This window comes from Cucumis melo, chromosome 6 (assembly GCF_025177605.1).
Source record: "Cucumis melo cultivar AY chromosome 6, USDA_Cmelo_AY_1.0, whole genome shotgun sequence".
Taxonomy (NCBI): Eukaryota; Viridiplantae; Streptophyta; class Magnoliopsida; order Cucurbitales; family Cucurbitaceae; genus Cucumis; species Cucumis melo.
In genome coordinates, this window is record NC_066862.1 from 11368684 (window position 1) to 11389194 (window position 20511).

At 34.7% G+C, this 20511-nt stretch overlaps 3 protein-coding genes across 3 annotated transcripts; 1 reads left to right on the forward strand and 2 right to left on the reverse strand.

Annotated features, from left to right (window-relative positions):
* Positions 1-2849: 2849 nt before the first annotated feature.
* LOC127149919 (uncharacterized) lies at positions 2850-6724 on the forward strand. Its single transcript, XM_051086314.1, has 9 exons — positions 2850-2984; positions 3154-3850; positions 3930-4076; positions 4143-4574; positions 4772-4899; positions 4991-5216; positions 5290-5697; positions 5899-5994; positions 6082-6724. Exons 2-9 carry the CDS (start codon positions 3155-3157, stop codon positions 6670-6672), a joined length of 2724 nt encoding a protein of 907 aa, XP_050942271.1. The 5' UTR covers positions 2850-2984; position 3154; the 3' UTR covers positions 6673-6724.
* Positions 6725-7261: 537 nt separating this feature from the next.
* Positions 7262-9048, reverse strand: LOC127149920 (uncharacterized). Its single transcript, XM_051086315.1, has 5 exons — positions 8746-9048; positions 8592-8657; positions 8124-8513; positions 7941-8036; positions 7262-7849 (listed from the first exon to the last, which is right to left on the reverse strand). The coding sequence occupies exons 1-5, from the start codon at positions 9046-9048 to the stop codon at positions 7304-7306; spliced, it is 1401 nt and encodes a 466-aa protein (XP_050942272.1). The 3' UTR covers positions 7262-7303.
* A 3781-nt stretch (positions 9049-12829) lies between these two features.
* LOC127149685 (uncharacterized) lies at positions 12830-13959 on the reverse strand. Its single transcript, XM_051085546.1, has 3 exons — positions 13672-13959; positions 13481-13592; positions 12830-13284 (listed from the first exon to the last, which is right to left on the reverse strand). Exons 1-3 carry the CDS (start codon positions 13957-13959, stop codon positions 12830-12832), a joined length of 855 nt encoding a protein of 284 aa, XP_050941503.1.
* Between the last annotated feature and the right edge of the window lie 6552 nt (positions 13960-20511).

The window sequence follows — 20511 nt, forward strand, 5'->3', positions numbered from 1 at the left end:
CCCTATACCTATCGTTTGAGCCTACAAGCAATCGAAGCATGAAAGTGTTAAACAAAGATTACAATTCAGTATCTGGGAGCAACCAAGTTCAAAATTTAAACCCTCATCCTCCTCCAATTGGAATGGATAGATTAGATGAGAATGAAGTTGATATTGGTGAAGTCGAGGGTGGCTTGTGTCATAACATGATAGGGACCAATTCGGCTATATGGGAATCATATGAGTCATATCATTCAATAGATGATACTTTTACATTGGAGTCAGTTGAGATGTACAATGAATTGTTTGACATCCCAGAACAAAGAGATGCTCCTACAAAAGATTGCAAAGGAAAAGGTAAAGTTGACTACAGGTCCTCTAGTCGGAAGTTGAAGACAAAAGGAAGTGGCTGGTCGGAAGAAAGCTCTACAAGTGAAGAGTTGGATGTAGGACAAATATTTTTTTGCAAGAGAGATTTGTCAATGAGATTAAGTGTGTTGGCAATGAAAAAAAATTTTCAGTTTGTAGTAAAAAAGTCTACAAAAGAGGTTCTTTTCGTTAGATGCATCGACAACAAGTGTGGTTGGAGATTGCGAGCGGTTAGACTGAAGGATTCAAATATATTCAAGATTAAAAAGTATGTGAAAGTTCATTCATGTTCTCTTGAGTTTTTGAATCGTGACCATAGGCAAGCAAAATCTTGGGTTGTTGGAGAATTAATAAAGTCCAAATTCAAGGGGCCCGGTCGCATATACAAACCACGTGATATCATAGAAGACATGAGGCAAGACTATGGCATAAATATGAGTTATGAGAAAGCATGGCGTGCCAGAGAAAATGCATATGAACGAGTGCGAGGGTCTCCTGAAGAGTCATATAATCTTTTGCGTAGATATGGTGAAGCACTCAAATTTACAAATTCAGGTACAATATTTCACATGGAACTCGAAGATGATCGTTTCTTTAAATATCTTTTTATGGCTGTTGGTGCATGTGTTAGAGGATTCTTAAATTGCATTAGACCGGTCATAGTCATGGACGGAACATTTCTTAAGAACAAATATCGGGGTCAGTTGATAGTGGCCGTTTGTTTAGATGGTAACAATCAGATCTATCCTCTAGCCTTTGGAGTAGTTGATAGAGAAACAGATGACTCAATACAGTGGTTCTTAGAAAAATTGAAAGGTGCAATAGGGGAGGTGCCTAATCTAGGCTTTGTGACAGATCGGAAAACATGCTTCGCCAAGGGTATTTCATCAGTTTTCCCATCTGCATTCCACGGCCTTTGTGTCCAACATTTGAGTCAAAATTTGCATGATAAATATAAGAATGACACGGTTGCTACTTTGTTTTATAATGCATCGAGAACATATCGTGAATCAACGTTTGTTGAAGCGTGGAGACATCTTCTTTCATTTCCTAATGGTTCAGGGAAATATTTAAATGATGTTGGAATAGCACGATGGTCTCGTGTTCACTGCCCAGGAAGACGGTATAACATGATGACAACAAATATAGCGGAGTCCATGAATTCTATACTGAAAGAACCTAGAGATTTGCCTATTGCTTCATTCCTTGAAAATGTTCGAGCTTTGCTACAACGTTGGTTTTGGGAGCGTCGAGAAGAAGGCATTAAAGTGACGTCTACATTGACCAAATGGGCAGAGTTAGTTATTCAAAAGAAACAAGAAGGAGCTTTGACAATGAAGGTCAACCCAATTGACTGTTACCAATTTCATGTCAAAGATTTAGATAAGGAGGAGGTCGTAAACCTTCAGACTAAAGAATGCACTTGCAAGGAGTTTCAAGCTGAGCAACTACCATGCTCACATGCCATTGCTGCAGCACGGGTTCGTAATATAAATGTTTATAGTTTATGTGCTAATTATTACACTAATGAATGTTTGTTGGCTGCATATGCGGAGGCCGTCTACCCAGTTGGGAATCAGTCAGATTGGAAGACAAGCGAAGACTACGTACATATGACTGTTTTACCTCCAAAAGTAGTCAAAAGAGTTGGTCGACCGAAGAAAAAGAGGATTCCAAGTGTTGGTGAAGCTCCGAAATTGCATAAGTGTGGTCGGTGTAAACAAATAGGTCACAACAGATTAACGTGTACCAATCCAATTTCATATACCGACAAGTCGAGCATACAAGATTAGAAATTTCCCTACCAATGTACTAAGTATTACACTAATTAATTAATGTTTGTTAATGATGTGTTTTCTTAATGATTTGTCCCAACATTCTTACTTTCTGTGCTTCCAAATGGATGAAGAAGACGAAAATAACGATTGACTTATTCATTTAAGAACACAAACACTGGTTTTATGATCGTTTAAAAATAACTAAATGTTCGTTTAAAAATATGTAAACGATCGTTTAAAAATAACTAAACGATCGGTTAAGAACAACCAAACGATCGTTTGAAAACAACTAAACGATAGGTTAAACAAAACTAAACGATCGATTGGTCGAACAAAACTAAACGATCGTTTAAAACAACCAATCGATCGTTGGAAAACAACTAAACGATCAGTGAAACAAAACTAAACGATTGGTCAAACAAAACTAAACGATCGTTTAAAACAACCAATCGATACCTTGAAATTAACTAAACGATCAGTTAAACAAAACTAAACGATTGGTCGAACAAAACTAAACGATCGTTTAAAACAACCAATCGATCGTTTGAAATTAACTAAACGATCGACTATAAAAAACTAAACGATCGTTTACATAAACTAAACGATCTTTTGAAACAACGAAAGACACCCGCGAATTGTTTACAACCGCGATTCAACATTTCAAAAAAAGTATGCGAATTTACAATATTGCCCCTTTGGTAAAAACGACCGATATATATATACGTTCCGCCTTCTCACTTTTCGTTTTTCGTCACTACGCAATACACAACCGCACTGATCACACCTTCGTTTTCTCTCAGTCCATTGTTCTCTCAGACCATTTTTGTCTCAGTCCATAGTTTTCGTCAACGTTAAAAGGTATTTTCCCGAACTTTTCCTACTATAACGTTACACTTTTCCTTTGTTTATATTTCAAACGTTTCAACTTCTGTCTTCAAAAACTATCATTGTGTTCTTATATTATTATTGTGAAGCGTTTAGGGTTTCGGGTTCGACTTCTGTCTTCAATATATTATATTCATTTCAGGATGGCTGTACCTAGCGAAAAGTATTTCCCTGCCACTGTGTCATGCCAAGTGCACAAGATCGGCAGTCTTATTAAGGATAAACTGACCAAGGACCAGCTGCAAATGTTCGAAAAAACAATTTTTGGTCCATTGCTGAATGTGAACATGGTATTCAACGGCCAGTTGATCCATCATTTCTTGCTGAGGCAGATACCTGAAGACGGTAACGCAGATGGAATCTGTTTCTCGGTTTTAGGGAAGAACGTCCGTTTTACCCAAAAGGAATTCAACATCATAACTGGATTGTGGCCAACAAACAATCCATTGGAGAAAGATTGCGATAGCAAGCGACTGCAGAGTCTTCTATTCGGATCAGAAAATAAGAAAGTAATAACATGCTTGGAAATTGAGGAAATTTTCAAGAATTTTGAGTTTACAAATGATGACGATGCTGTGAAGGTCGCCTTGGCCGTCTTTATAGAAACTGTGATGGTCGGGAAGGATAAGAAAACACAGTTTGACATGGACATTTTGGGAAGAGTTGATGATGAAGAAGCATTTAAAAGCTTCGATTGGTCAACTTTCTTCTACACTCGTCTGCTCAACAGTTTAAAGACAAGTCTCCAAGGCAAAAAAGAAGCATACGAGCTGAAGAAGACACGAAGTTCCAAAGCAGTGTCATACTATAACATCAAAGGCTACGTCCTTGCTTTTCAGGTGATTTTTATTTCTTCATACACTTTAAGTAAATTCCAATTGAACATCAAAGTTTAACATATTTGTTTAAATGTTGTAGGTGTGGGCTTATGAAGTACTCTCAACCGCAAATGAGCACCTGGCCACAAGAAACAGTAAGGGATTAATCCCAAGGATATTGAGATGGAATTGTACACAAGCTCCATCTTACAAAATGCTGCAGAATAACATATTCGACAACAAAAATGTAAGTAAAACCTGTCAGTCATCGTTTAATATAATTACACAATCCAATAATACAATTACATTGCAGACTGTTGTTCAACCTAAACTCAAGATGTCAACCCAAGAGAAGGCTTTCATGGAGAGTCGAATTCGAGGGGATGATAACATGCAAATGGAGGAGGATGAATCCATTGGAGCAATGAACAACAAATCATTGGAGCAATCAGACTCATCTCCACAAAGAGAACAACTCTCACCCCAAAGGGAACAAAGTCAAACAGTGGCTGAGGAGTCTGAAATGCATCCAATCACCAAGAAGAAACATTTCAGATCAAAGAAGTCCAATGACAAAGAAGAACGAAGTCATTCAAAATCCTACAAGAAACTGAAGAAGGAAATAAAAGAAGTTCGTAAGGATTTATCCACACTGACTTCTATAGTCTGTAGGATGGATGACACAATCACAAAGCAGTCATTGGAGCTGTATGAAATGAAGCAGATGCTGGAGAGATTGGTCCAGGTAAAATTTGTTTTCATCATACATTAGATAAACGATCGTATAACTTTGATAGACGATCGTTTATCAAAGTTACTCGATCGTTTAACTTCGATAGACGATCGTTTATCAAAGTTACGCGATCGTTTACTTTTATATACACGATGGTTTAACAATACATTATTTTTTTAATTTTATGTTCGTTTTTATTTGTTTGTTAGAATCAAACTGAAAATCAAGGGAATGATCATACTGATCAGAATGACAATGAGTATGTTGTTCAAGAACAACATACTCAACAACAACCTACTGAAGAACAACATACTGAACATCAAGAGGAAACCCAAAGGTTAACATTTCATTCATTGTTTACTAGTTTATAAATACCTAACAATTGTATTTTTTTTTCTTATTCTCATGTTTCTTCTCATTTTGTTTAGGGAACATCAAGAGGAACGTGGTAGTGATATAAGCATAGACGGTAGGGATGCAGACTTGCTAATGACTATAAGAGATATATCGGATAGTCTAAGTCATCAAATTCAGAAAGAATCAGACCTGCCACAGATGATTACTACCGTTCCATATGTGAGCCAACCTCTTGCACTTTGTGAATTGGCTCCAATGGATCAAACTGTACAAATTGTAAATGAAGAATCTCAACTGGTATGTATACACAACAAATTTGTAGTCGTTTGAATGAATAGTTTGTTACTTGTTTAATACGATTACATTGCAGGAAACAACAAAAAAACAGGTTGAGATGAAAAAAAATGATGAAGCAGTTACTTTGGTTGAAAAAGAACCAGTAACTGTGCCTGATAAAGATGTGGAAGAAAAACCAATAAAGAGAAGAAAGCTATGTAAAATAGCAAATAAAGAGGTGCAACATGAAGATGAACAAGGTAATCCACCCACAACATCTGCTCAGATCATATCAGTATCTACAACACCTGTCCCAGATGTGGAAATCAGAGAAGTAGATCCATATAATCCGATGTGGAAAGTGGATCCAAAATTATGGAAGGAATACTTGCAATGGAAAAAATCAAGAAAAACAACCCATGAAGAAAGGAAAGTAGTCTCCACAACCAGAAAGAAAGACTTTTTCAGACAGCTTGAAGAAAACACATGGGTACATGGAGACGTAAGTACTCTTCCCAAACGATCGCTTATATTTGATATACGATCGCTTCTATTAACTAAACGATCGCTTCTATTAACTAAACGATCGTTAAGTTAATATTACACGATCGCTTACTACGTAAACGATCACATGTACATTTCTTATGCGATCGCTTATCCTCTCCTTTCATTCATTAAACGATCGTTTATTTTTTCTTTGTAGACATTGGATCTGCTATTCGCCCACTTGCAGAATAAAATGTTGCATCTCAAGCACCATTGCAAGCGTTCTTTTAGAATATTACATTCCTCTTTTCTGGTAAGTTGTTATTCTTTAATTTTTTTTTTTGTATACAAGTTAAACTGCATCATTATATTCTGATTAAATTTTGACTTGTTCTTGAAGACTGGAATCAATAAACCAGACTGCATTGTTTGGAACCACATTTTTGATACTCATCTGGTGACACCAGATAATAAGAAAGCTGAATGGACAGACCCAACAGCACACCTAACTATATGGACAGAAAAAGATGTCGAATACTATTTCAACACTGCTGTTGGTGATTACAACGACATACCAGGGTGGGGAGATGTCAACTACGTGATTACCTGCATCAACATAAAAGAACACTGGTTGGCTATTGCAGCTGATATGAGAAAATGCAGGATCTACGTGTTCGACTCAATGCCAAATTATGTTGAGCAGAAACTTGTTGATGAAGCTCTTCAAATGCCTGCACGATGCATTGCCTCACTCGCGATTGCAATTGGAGTCAACCTCCATTCAGATCGTTTCACATATGGCCCTTGGCCAATACGCAGATCGAAGGCCACATTACAGAAAGGGCGTTCATTGGATTGTGGAATTTTCTGTACCAAATTTGTTGAATGCCTTGTAACTGCTAGTGACCTTGGTTGTCTAACTGTGCCAAACATGAAACTGTTTAGACAACAATATGTGCTGGAACTTTGGGCCAATAAATACTTTTGTTAATATTTGTATTCGTTTATATAATTTTTTTATGTAATTTTTATAGAGAGAATAACATATTATAATTTTAAACTTTGTTATAAAATAAATACTTTGTGATATTTTCAATTAAACGCGACCAAAATTGAGAAAGAATATTTGAGTTAATATTTGTATTCGTTTAGATACATATCACAAAATATTCGTGTAGAGAAATACTCATCGCGCACATATGTATAAACGATCTTCTTAATAAACGATGTCTAAACGATCTTCTTAATAAATGTCAAAATATTAAGCGATCGTTTAGTAAAGTCTAAACGATCGTTTGGTAAAGTCTAAACGATCGTTCGGTAAGTGTAAACGATCTTCTTAATAAACGATGTCTAAACGATCTTCTTAATAAACGTCAAAATATTAAGCGATCGTTTAGTAAAGTCTAAACATCGTTTGGTAAAGTCTAAACGATCGTTTGGTACAGTCTAAACGATCGTTTGGTAAAGTCTAAACGATATTCTTAAAATCATAAAAAAATTCAGCGATCGTTTAGCTACAAGTAGTTTTGCAACATAGAGAATAATCGATACTACTAATTGAAATGCAACATACACAATAATAGAACAGCCAATTGATACTTGTGATTTATGTTAATATTTCAATACATAGGAGTGTTGGTCCATACTTGAAATGCTAATTGTTTTCTAAAGTATGACATGTTTTCTTGACATAATGTATCTAAACCAACACCAGCAGCTATGTACTCAAAATACTTAATTGCGAATACGCCACAATCACAATTATTTCGTTGAAGTGGAATTGGGTCAACAATGACAACTGGCCAAGGTTCCTTGTATGTCGATGATCTACCTCTCCTATCAAAGAAGCCAGTACTATCTAACAACTTTGGCACCAACTGTCGAATGGGCAGTAATATGTTTGTCATCTCTTCGGCAGTTGTAAGTGACGGAAGCGAATCCCATACCTTCACTTGACAACTTACCAAATCCAAGCATAATAGAACCCAATGGTTGCCATGGACATTGAATGGAGAGTAAACGTAATCAACACTTGCCCAAGGATCTTGGAAGTCCACTTTTGACCCGACAACATAGTCAACCAACCTATACTCTTCGTCCCAGTCAAACGGGCGATTCTCTTTGATACATTCTTTGTATAGGGGCCACTTCGAAACTAAAATGCGCTGCAAAGAAAAACATACAAACGCAAATATCAGACCGAAAGACAAATATCAAACGCAAATACATACATAAAGTAACGAGACGATTACAAACCATAAAGATTGTGTCTGCAGTTGTGAAGTTCTGAGAAGAAGGTATCCCGGCTGCCTTAATCTTCAAGCGAATGAAAAGAAAAAGTGCATCCAAATGCTAATACAAACAAAAGTAAGCAGTAAATGTATAGAACCATAACAATGATAAAATTATAATTGCATAAATGATAAGATAATCCCATACCTCATCCGACAACCACCGGCGACACATAAACAAGTCTCTGAAAAAAGCCTTCGATTTTTTCCCATGAAAGGTTTCACGCAGCTCATCGTCTGTACGCTTGTCTGTAATCCAAGCTCGAAGTCTATCTAAATGGACGTCAAGTATTTTGTGCATAGGATCATAAACAATTGCTTCAGACTCAGAGGTGCTGGTGGTTGATGTCAGAGACCGTTTAGGTAGAGTTGTGAATGGGGTTGATAGGTAAACACTTGCACGCTTCCTACGGGCGGGCCGAACGTGTGGTCGTTGAGTGAGAAATGGTTCTATCTCTATGACGTCCTCATCGTCAACGACATCTATTGGCTCCTCTAAACCAATATCAACCTTCTTCTCCAACACATCTTCGTCACCCTATGGAAGCTCATAATGCATTAGTGTATATAATGATAGAAATTAAACATCAATATTAGCATGAACATGGAACCAAACCTTCTTTTTAACTTCAATGTGTTCATCCTCCAAGCCTTCGGACACCTTGTGGTCCCCTTCGTCACCCTATGGAACCTCAAAATGAATTAGCGAGAACATGGTTACCAAATATGAAACAACTAACGTGAATACACTTAACAGTTTCATTCCTAACCTTTCTTTGAAGTCCAATGTGCTTCAATATGGTTGACATCAGGCCCTTCAATTCGTCAATATCGGATTTTATAGTATTAAGTTGGCCTTCAACAACCGCTACTCGATCTTGGAGATTTCGAATAGCCTTTTTCATCTTAATCTTGGACTTCTGTTTCTTACTCTTTTTCAACTCATCTTCATCGTTAACAACTTCTCGTACTCTTTTTGAACCACCATTCTTCGACTGAATAATGGTAGATGAGCGGAAGTTTTCAAAAAGTTCACCTGAAGCAATTTTCAATTGCTCCTCTTCAGGTGTCATCTCAATGACCGCCTTAATTATAAACTGCAAATAGAAAAAGGCAAATGTATTTAGGACAAAGAAATAAGCACAAAATCACGCGATCCTTAAGTAAGTTACTATTGCTTGCTACTTACCATTGGCGAGTCAAACACCTGGCTTATAGTTTGGGACTTTGGTGATTGTTGGCACACCCACCTCAGCATTCGTGGTATGGCATGATCGTTTACTTTATCTACACCACATCCAATGATGGTTGGTATAGACTCATATGCCCAAACCTATTCCACATTTGACAAACAAGTTTAGAAAGTGCCACAAGATATATATAGATATATAAACAAGTGGTTATACAATCGTTTGAAAACAACTATACGATCATTTAACATAACTAAACGATCGTTAAAAAGAACTAAACGATCGTTTAAATAACTAAACGATCGTTTAAAATAACTAAACGATCGTTTCAAATAACTAAACGATCGTTTCAAATAACTAAACGATCTTTTTAAAGTTTTGAAGTAAGAAGTAAGAAGTCAAATACCTGTAATGCATGCGGAAATCCATTGATAGTATATTTTTTTGTCTGTGTTGATTTCTTCTTTCCCTTGGCATATTGCTTGTCCAAGGCTCTTTTCAATGCACTTAGCGTGCGTACAAAAACAATCCGACCCCAATCATAATTATTAAATGAATTCCAATCATCAGCAATCTTAAAAAAACCAATGTCCACTTTGGTTCGCCTATCTTTTCCCAACAAAGATATCTCTATAAAGTAGACTAAAGCTAATTTGACGATATCATCGTCATCACCCTCGTATTCCAAAAATATATCTTCTAAGTCGCTAACGTAAACACAGTCCTTGTCTTTGAAAAACTTCTCCAACAGTCGACTGTTCCCACCCAACTGAATATAGTCCTCTTTAGGACCCCATAGTCCAGTTACGATGTTAAACTCTCTCCTACCGAAAGTACAAACAACGCCCCCTAGTAGGAAACTTATAGAATCCTTTCCTTCATCTTCCACCTCCCTTAACAGTAAGTAGTGGATGAGTGGCCCATTGAAGACAATATTTAGGTCCAAAAAGTGCCCAAACTTTGTTTTCCTAAATAAGGCTAATTGATCGGGTTTGAGTTTGGCCTTAATATTATGTGTTGTCTTTTCCAAATGAGACAAACAGCTTACTAGGGAATAAAAATGATGGGAAGGATTAATCTTGTAGAAGGGTCCGTCGGTCGATGTTGAAGTCGATGTCATGATTCAAGCCAAGAAAAAGCAAATATATTGAAAATGGGTTACAGATAAAACTCACTGAAATAAGAGAACACGCTCAAAGTTGATTCTTAGGTTCGAAAAGGAGAAGCGACGAAATGCACTGGAGGACCGACGACAGACGAACAGTCGGAGTATCTTCGAAGAGCAGAGCGGGAAATTTCAAAAGCCAAAGAAAGGAGATGTTTTTTTTTTTACTTCAGGTGTTCTATGCGAAAGAGAAGGGAAAGCGAACGTGGGTAGGCGAAACAATCAATAGAGAGCGATAGAAATTTAATGAAGGGCATTTTTGTCTATTCACACCCAAATTGTCCTAAAAGTCTTTCTTTTGAAAACTTGTCCCAAAATTCATTTAAATCTCTTTTTTTAACCTATTTTTGGCAATTTCCCAAATAAATTTTGGATTGGGGATTTTGCGATTTTAGACCCTCAGGGTGTGTTTGGGGGAGGGAAAGAGTTATGGGGGAAAAGGATTATGATAATCCTAGGATTATGATAATCCTAGGATTATGATAATCCTAGTATTATGATAATATGTGTTTGGGGGAAGATTTATTATTGATAGTGTTATGATAATATGTGTTTGGGGGAAGAATTATTATTGGTAGTTTTATTATAATATGTGTTTGGGGGAAGAAATATGAAATGTAGTGTTATAATAGTATGTGTTTGGGAAAGGGATTATTATAGTAGTGTTATAATAATATGTGTTTGGGGAAGGAATTATTATAGTAGTATTATTATAATATGTGTTTGGGGGAAAGATTATTATTATAGTATTATTATAAAATGTGTTTGGAGGAAGAGTTATGATTGTAGTATTATTATAAAACTTGTTTGGGCCAAAGATTACGTTAATTAGATTTATGTTATTTTTTTTAAATAAGGAATGTTAATATAAGAATAAAAAATATATAATTGTTTTTTTCATGATCAATATTCAATTATGTAATTAGAATAATCTAAACATAATTCTGTAACTAGGTTTTGAAAATATAATTCTCTTACGTTATGTCGTCGAAAATTAATTCGTAAATCCGTAAATTCATTAGCGTATTTAAACCAAATTATTTCCACGTATTAGCAACTTATAAATATTGTAAAAAAAAAACTTGAACGAAAACACTACATTAATAGGATAATACAACAATTCATACCATTACATTTTAAAGCGAAATGAAAATACAAACTAATTAACTTGAACAGAATTTAAAGTTCGTTATATAATAAGACATAACAAGTTAGAAGAATAACATATAGTCCAAGTAAGAAAAGTTTCATTAATACAAATAAAACAAACTAACTAGTCATTGGTTTTCTTGAAGAATGAGGCTGCAGTACGGGTACTTCATATGGTCGGGAACTTCAAGGAAAGCTTTCATGTCATCGACGTTACGCATAAGTATACGCATTAAGCGACACCTATCCATCAATGTGAGCTCAGGGATGGCCTCCAAATGTCGAACAATCTCTTGACGTGTTTGGGTAGCATCTTGACGTTGTAGGATAGGCCATTCAGCAATGCGATGAAGTTGTTCATTTCCATACTCAATGGCAGTACGAACTATGTCCCCACTATCTGTGGCATGTCCTGGACGTTTCCGCTTAGACCCGCTTGAAACATTTCTACGTTCACTGACCCTAGCGGTTCTTGTTTCCATCAAATCATCAGGCGACATGTTCAATCCCGGACTGTACATTGGCGGAAAGTCCGTATCTGGCATAGCATCAGCAGCTCCTGCGTCATACCCAGGAGGATCGTTTGACCCAATGTCCGCAAAACTCTCAGCCCGACCTCCTGTTGCACGATCTTTGCCAAACACGTACGACAGTTCGTCATAGTGGACAAACGACTTATTAAGGAGGCCTTTCGCCGCCGGATGACTCTGTATAAGTGCAATAATAAATTATTAGTCCATGTATTCAAATAATCAAACAAGTGTTCAAATATCTAGTAACGCACCTTTACCCAATCGTCAAAGACTTCTTTCTCAGCGACGATGCATTTTTTTTCATCATTCCACCCAAAACCACTACAATTTGGGCCACGCATCTCCGCAAGTGCGTGAAACATTCTCTTCATCAATTTGATTCGACTATCGATGGTTGAAGCATGGATATTAGAACCTGGGATCTTGAACGCCATCATTCTCGCCAGCTGATTTAAGTACCCGGGACGAAAGGTCCCATTGTCGGACCTCCACCCACCAGCATTTACCAACTCCACGAGGCACTCCACGAGGCCTGCCTCTTCCTCTTTAGTCCAAGTATGTTTAGGTAGTCTCGATGAACTTGTCATGCTAGACGTAAAACGCAAAACATATTAGTTTCATTCAGTTCCGTATGATTAGATAACATACATACGATTAATTTCATAGTACAATGAACTCCTGCTGAAAAACAGTTTGCCAGTAAGTTAATTGGTTAACCAATACATTCAAAATAATCATGTTACAAAAACTATGACAAAATAAGACTTATTGGCATAACTACTTAAGTATGAAAATGAACGGGGAACATTTAATTTTTCTATTGGTTACGCAACTCCCATTCAGTAAACATTTCTTCTGCAAGGTTGTCCCTCCATTGACTCCATTCATTCGACGTCTCTATGTAATGTATGTCATCCGCGGCAGTAGTCGCTTGGGTGGAATCAACCTCATCTATGTTGTCTTCTATATCAAAGTTTGTCATCTCCCTATTGATAAGGTTGTGGAGGAGACAACATGCGAGTATTGTGCGACATTGAACTTCTACAGGATAGTATGACTTTCCCCGCAGTATCGCCCATCGACCCTTCAAGACACCGAATGCTCTTTCGATTACATTACGAGCAGAAGAATGTTTCATATTGAAGAACTCTTTGGACGTTGAAGGTGCATTTTCAGGGCCACGCCATTCTTGTAAGTGATAGCGTTGCCCTCTGTATGGTGCCAGGAAACCCTCCGCATTTGGGTACCTGGCATCAACCAAGTAGTAATAGCCTGTAATCACAATGCACGATTAAAATGTCGCAGTTGTTACTTCTAAAATTCCATTCATAGGTACAATGCCCTTGTTACTTACCCTTGGGCACCTTAAGCCTATTAGGTCTTGAAAGGGCATCACGGAGGATGCGTGAGTCCGCAGCTGATCCTTCCCAACCGGCAAGTACGTAAACAAAATCTCCTTTCGTGTCACACACGCCAAGTACATTTGTGGCCACCTCCCCCTTGCGTGTTCTATACCTAGCCCGGTCACTTGCTGGAACGTTGACTTTTATGTACGTGCCATCTAATGCACCTAGGCAATTCTGCACCGCATAACTAAAAATTATTGAGAAGAACTAACGTCGTTGTGTTGGAAGTACGTAGTTGGAGACAAATGTGTACCTCAAACCACCTCCATCTTTGATCTGTGCATTCATTAGGCACTGGTTGTGGTTTTTTCAACAGCTCGTCATGAAGTCGAATGACAGCCAACAAGACCATGTTGAAATGGCGGGAAATTGTCTCGCCCGACCGCATGAACTCTCGTTGAATGACACGATTTTTCACATCGTGCGCAAGAATGTGGAGGAACATTGCTACCATCTCCTCAACATCGACGACTTCCGTCGACGTTAGTCCAGCAATGGTCCTCAGTAGGTGACACAGAATGGCGAAACATCTTCGGTCCATTCTCGTACTTTGGCGACAGACAAGGTCTGACCCATGAATCATGCGAAAGTAAGCTAACTGTCTAATCCTATGCCTAGTTTCATACGGGATGTGCGTTATCCTCTTCGTATCGTTCTTCAAAAGCTCCAACATTAGTAACAACTGTCGTTGGGATGCTATGAACGCATTTACAATAGACGCCAACTCATGTTCATCCATTATAAATTATAGATTCACACCCTGTTGGAAAATAATCCTAAGAACGTGTTAATTTGAAATGTTGTTAACGTAATCACCTACTACCAATCTAGGTTTTGAAATTTTGGAAATATCTTCAAAGGTAAACTAAGTTAATATGTTTACAAATTAAGTAATTGACTTGTACTACTTTTTTGAAAATACGTTCCTGGAAACTTCATTACGTATATTTGGAAACCCATTTTTTTAAACTAATTATGTGTTCGTCCATTAGAAATGCATTTAGAAGCGACACAAATGCGAAAATATGTTTTGAAATTTTATTTAATTTCAAATTAATTGTAAATAGTTTGTAAAATTATGTTTATAAATATACATTTTTTTTACATTAATTATGGGAGTTTAAACTAATTTTTGTTTCTTAAAAAATAATAATAATAATAATAAACATAATTTATTTGAATGACAAAAAAAAAGGTGCTATTTGTAAATTAATTGAGAGATTTTGTAAAATTGATTTATAAATTAATTGAGAGATTTTGTAAAATTGGTTTATAAATTAATTGAGAGATTTTGTAAAATTGGTTTATAAATAGAATTTCTTTACATTATGTTTATAAATATACATTTTTTTTACATTAATAATGGGAGTTTAAACTAATTTTTGTTTCTTAAAAAATAATAATAATAACAATAAACATAATTTATTTGAATGAAAAAAAAAAGGTGCTATTTGTAAATTAATTGAGAGATTTTGTAAAATTGGTTTATAAATTAATGGAGAAATTTTGTAAAATTGGTTTATAAATAGAATGTCTTTACATTATGTTTATAAATATACATTTTTTATGAGTTTGTAAAATATATTTGCCATTACTTTGTTGTAAAATAATTGAAGGAGTTTCTAAATTAAATTTTTTGTAAACCAAAATGTTTGTAAATTAACTAGGGAAGCTAGTAATTTTGTAACCCACTACATCTTACATAAAATAAAGTTAGTTCAAAAATATTATTTTCAATTCTATTTCCATTTAACATTACCACCCAAATTACATACATGAATATCTCAATAATATTGTTGAAACATCTTCGTTTATTTAATTTTCTATAGCTCACTATGTTATTATTATTCATTTACATATACAATCAACTTTTCTTAAATAATAATGTTAATTAATTTTGATGTAATGACTATCAAATTCATCGATAGTAAGAAAAATTCATACATACGGGCAGTGGCAAGTTTTGTTAATTTAAAAACAGTAGCTAACATACATACGGGCAGTGGCAAATATAGTATGGAAAGAAATTAATAAAGAATACTATAATTTAACATACGAAGAAAAATACAATTTCTAACATATAATGCCAAATGTTTGATACAAGAAACAGAAATGAATAATAAAGAAAGAAAAGAATTCATTACAGGACATATACATAAACTTCATAAATGAATGAGGTTTAAAGCCGTTGTACCTCAATTACGAATTCTTTAAGTAGGACAACCTGAAGATTTACACAACCATAAACATTGTCATTACATATGCGTGGCCGTAAAGATTATGTATTGTAAAAAATAAACGAAAAAACGCATATGAAACATACCTTAAAAAGAAACCAAAGCTTACAAATCCATGGGACCGTACCAAAAAAAAGTGTTAGTACATAATGTATGGGAAAGAAAGTTGCCTCAGAGTTAATAAATACCATCAAAGACGTTCAAGAGAACGCATTTATGGTACAATTTAGTGCGGTGGACTTCGTAACATCACATGTAAAAAACAAGCAACCAACGAGAGACATAAAATAGAGATCAACATGTTCATAAAAACGTCGGGATTGTGAGAATACAGTGCGCAAAGGGAAAAAAACCATAGGAAGAAAACAGACTACAACACCAAAAAGAGGCCATAGGGAGAAATCAAACTACAACAACCATATTTGTTTTGTAAAAAAAAATTAAGTACGAAAAATTTCAAGCACATAGGAAAAGTGGCAATTGTAAAAAACAAACAAGTGTGGTTTTAAAAATTAGATTAAAGATTATTCAATCGTAAAGTAGTGAAAACAGTGGCTAAAGTGGCAAATGTAATGAAAAGCAATTAGAGGAAACAAATCTTATGAACATACCAAAGGGGACTGCAAAGTATAAGAAAACGGGAAGAAAATGGGGCATGTAATGCTGTGAGAACATCCAAATATATAGTAATAAATAGGTATACAAGAATTAATTTAGTCAAAGAAGAATCCCATAAAATAGGGGATTTGAGAAAAGCAGTCAAACCCTGTACAGAGTAGGCAGAATATTTTTTCAACACAAGTACACAGGCAGCAAAAATGAAATTCAATGGAACAAATGAAATTTAAACTAAGAAATCCAGAGGAAGGAAGTTGTAAAAGAAATCCAGAGTTCCAACATAAATCATGACAGAGGAAGGAAAAATTAAATTAAATTTAACAACTTGTAAAAGAAATCCAGAGTTCCAACATAAATGATGACAGAGGAAACAAAAATCAAATGAAATCCAGAATTGAACATCAATAACACAATTGATCACAAAGATCAACAACAAAGAAATCCAGAGTTCCAACATAAATCATGACAGAGGAAGGAAAAATGAAATGAAATTTAACAACTTGTAAAAGAAATCCAGAGTTCCAACATAAATGATGACAGAGGAAACAAAAATAAAATGAAATCCAGAATTGAACATCAATAACACAATTGATCACAAAGATCAACAACAAAGAAATCCAGAGTTCCAACATAAATCATGACAGAGGAAGGAAAAATGAAATAAAATTTAACAACTTGTAAAAGATTGCCAGAGTTCCAACATAAATGATGACAGAGGAAACAAAAATCAAATGAAATCCAGAATTGAACATCAATAACACAATTGATGACAGAGATCAACAACAAAGAAATCCAGAATTTATCACATATGAACATCAACAACAACAGTCGGATGATGGTTAACAAAGTTGACAAACAAAGATTTAAAACAAAATGAACAGAATCAGTAATATATAATTGAACTCATCACTGGCAGTATGAAGAACAAATGAATGCATAATCGACTGAATATAAGAAGAAACATGGAAACATGAAATCAGAACCACCACCACAATCCTCATCATAGGCACGTCATACCTTTGGTGCACACCGATAACCACTGCCATGCTCCCATGCCCCTACTCGAGTTCCTTTCCTCGATTTAGTGTAGAATCAATGACAACATACCCCTTCGGTTAAAGAAAAAAAGTGCAGTAAACTGGTTATACGATCGGTAGGAGTGGGGAGCGGCAATGGTTTGTTCGATGGACGAAATGGTATGAAAAAATGGAGAGAGGATGAGAAGCGTTTCGGAGGTCACGCACTTTCGTGGCAACCGATCAACGAAACGAAAAATAGAGAGGATGAGAAGCGTTTCGGAGGTCACGGACATTCGTCGCAACCGATCAACGAAACGTAAATAGAGAGGGTGAGAGGCGTTTCGGGGAGATTAGGGTAAAATAATGGAACACGAACAGATCGTTTCGGGTAGAGGATAAGAGGAGCAAATGCGTTTCGGAGGTCACGAATCGGTGAAATATAGCAAACTTTCTCAACAAAATGGAGATAATCGAAGATAGGTAAAATCAACTTGAAGAGGAAGAGGAAGGGAGAAGAGATAGGTAAAATGGAGATAATCGAAGATAACGCGACGAAAAGGGAACGGAAAACACAGGGAAATCGACGGAAAGCGGCCGGAAAATATGTAGGGTTAACAGAGGCAGTCGGCGGCTCAATAGTAGGATAAAATAGGGGATATGGGGATTAGGGTTTTCCTAATCCCCTTTTGCCATAACACTTGGGCCAAACAAGGTTTGGCCCAAATTTCTTTTTCTTTTCCCCCCATACCCGAGGCCCAAACACACCCTCATAATTATACATTTGTGATTAGGTTAAATTGCTAATTTGACACTCTTTTGACTTTCGCCTTTGGTTTCAACTTTTTATTCTCTCCCCAAATTTTAAATGTAACAAAATCAATGGAATGCAACCAAATTTAAATATTTGCACCGAGTCAAATATTATTAGATGTTTATAATCTTCTTAACGTTACAAATTCATTCAATAACCTTCCAATCAATTTCCATAACTTTCTTATCCCCTATTTATGTACGATCATTTGTATACACACCATAATTGAATTGACTTCTCTTCTCTTCTTCCTCTCTTCTCTATTATTCTCTTTGGTTGTTTCATTATTCTTTATTTCATAATACGTTATCAACATGAGTCTCAACACTTTGGAGATTGTGTAAAAAATGATTTTGATTCATGTTAAAGATCCACTAGAATCTTCTCTATAGTTTTGAGGTATTTAGAATCTCATTCAAGTACGGTGAGTGTTTTAATTTTGGTGACTTTGCATATGTATGTATTTGGTGTATTCATCATTGATCTTCTCATCACCATGATTTATCTTTCTTGAATTTAAACATAAAGTTGAAAGAAGATGAATTTAAACATTTGATAACTAAGTTTGCAATATATATTAATTGTGAAATTGTTTGCTAAGGTACATTTGTTATTAGTTTACAATTTGATCTGATCGAATCGAAAAACTTTACTCATATTTTCATATGTTCGACAAAAGTTGCATGTATTTTATCCTCGTACTTTGGTAAAATGACTAAATAGAAAATTTTGCAATTGCATAGATTTAATGAAAAATAATCTATAATTTGGTTTCAAGTTATGTAAGACATTTCATGGTAAAACTTTTTGATGTTAAATTTTGGGTGCATGAGATATCTCATGACATGTGTGTTGGATAAGTATATATTCAAACTTAAATTCTATTTGAAGTATATGTATATATGTGTGTGGTTACTATTTTAGACCATAGATAATTTCCATATTTGTTGAGGAATAAAATTTATGTTTGAGAAGCTTAAATAGCCTTGCTTTGAGTGATCCAAAATAGAAAAAATATTGAACAATCAACTATTTATTGACTTTAATTTTTTTATTAAACCTTATAGATTTGTCAAATATGCTATATCATTTTAGATGTATAATGTTATTTAGAGTAAGGTGGTAAATCATGCCTTATTTTTAAATATAATTCTTATATTTGAAATTTTGATTGAGATGTTTTTCTAATTAGTTTATATGAAAGTTAAATTAGAATGTTTTTCTTCCCATTAGATTTCATTTTACTGACAAACATTGTGGTAATATTTATCTTCTATATATATATATACGTTAAGAGTATATAATGTTAATGTAGTTTTTCAAATATGAGAATAAATTTTCAATGTTGTCTTTGAAACTTATTTGATTGTTGAATATTTAAATTATTCTCCTGTGAATTTTGTTAGTCTTAAAAATTTTATATATAGTGATTATATATATTTTATTAAATTCTCTTATGACGAAGTTTATGAAAAATATCTTATGACAAAGTTTATGATAGTTATGTGTTAATAGTTAATTACTTCGTAAACTCAATTTTGATTTAATACACCTGAAGTTGCATAAATCAGTTAGTGTTCATTGTTTTTGTCGTGCACTCATAGTTGCACATGTCAAAACATCTTTGCTCTTGGCAATAACAATTTGAGAGAGAAAATTTGAAACATTATATTATCTATTGAGCATATGTTTCTATTAAAAAAATGGTAAATTTCGATCAGATAATTTAATAGCATTCCCTGAAGTGAATGTTATAATATTTAGTAAAATTGAATTTATGTTAATAGAAAAAAAATGTTTATTTGATTAGAACCATACAAATTTATAGGAGAATGTTATTTTCCAAATATGTTTTGGAAAAAATATATAATAATATTGTACTTAATAATCTTGTATAATATTAAAATCCTTAACGATGAAAAGGAGAGCAATGTATGAAAGTAAACTTTGAGAAATTATCTGTATCTCTCGAAGAGATCGTAATTTTTATTTTAACCTTATATATATGATTTTATTTGGATATTACAGATTATTTACAATCTCCTGAATAGATGATTATTCTTTTACCCATTTATATATATATGTATATAGGGTTTTCTTTTAATCTCTCGGAGAGAATAAGAATAATAATTGATATTTATCTGTTGCATATAGTACATCTATGCATATTATACTTAAAACTAAACAATACATCTTCAAGTTTTGATAGTCTTATTGATAGTCTTGGTATCTTTGTAAATTTATCAAAGAGAAGTTTAGTAAATTAGAAAGGTATATGTTGTAATCAATATCATACATAGAGGGATTGACTATAAGGATAATATATCATATGCATATATTATATACAATCTTCTACGGGTAGATATATAGAAAATTTGTCTACTTTTACTTCTCAATTATATTACACA

Coding starts and splice junctions, on each gene's coding strand:
- LOC127149919 (XM_051086314.1), top strand. CDS start 3,155: ATGGCTGTACCTAGCGAAAAGTATTTCCCTGCCACTGTGTCATGCCAA. Junction 4,575..4,771: donor TGCTGGAGAGATTGGTCCAG/GTAAAATTTGTT, acceptor TTTGTTTGTTAG/AATCAAACTGAAAATCAAGG. Junction 5,217..5,289: donor TAAATGAAGAATCTCAACTG/GTATGTATACAC, acceptor ATTACATTGCAG/GAAACAACAAAAAAACAGGT.
- LOC127149920 (XM_051086315.1), bottom strand. CDS start 9,048: ATGACACCTGAAGAGGAGCAATTGAAAATTGCTTCAGGTGAACTTTTT. Junction 8,658..8,745: donor ACATTGGACTTCAAAGAAAG/GTTAGGAATGAA, acceptor GAGGTTCCATAG/GGTGACGAAGGGGACCACAA. Junction 7,850..7,940: donor CTGCAGACACAATCTTTATG/GTTTGTAATCGT, acceptor TTTTCTTTGCAG/CGCATTTTAGTTTCGAAGTG.
- LOC127149685 (XM_051085546.1), bottom strand. CDS start 13,959: ATGGACCGAAGATGTTTCGCCATTCTGTGTCACCTACTGAGGACCATT. Junction 13,593..13,671: donor AAAGATGGAGGTGGTTTGAG/GTACACATTTGT, acceptor TATGCGGTGCAG/AATTGCCTAGGTGCATTAGA. Junction 13,285..13,480: donor CACAAATGTACTTGGCGTGT/GTGACACGAAAG, acceptor TTGTGATTACAG/GCTATTACTACTTGGTTGAT.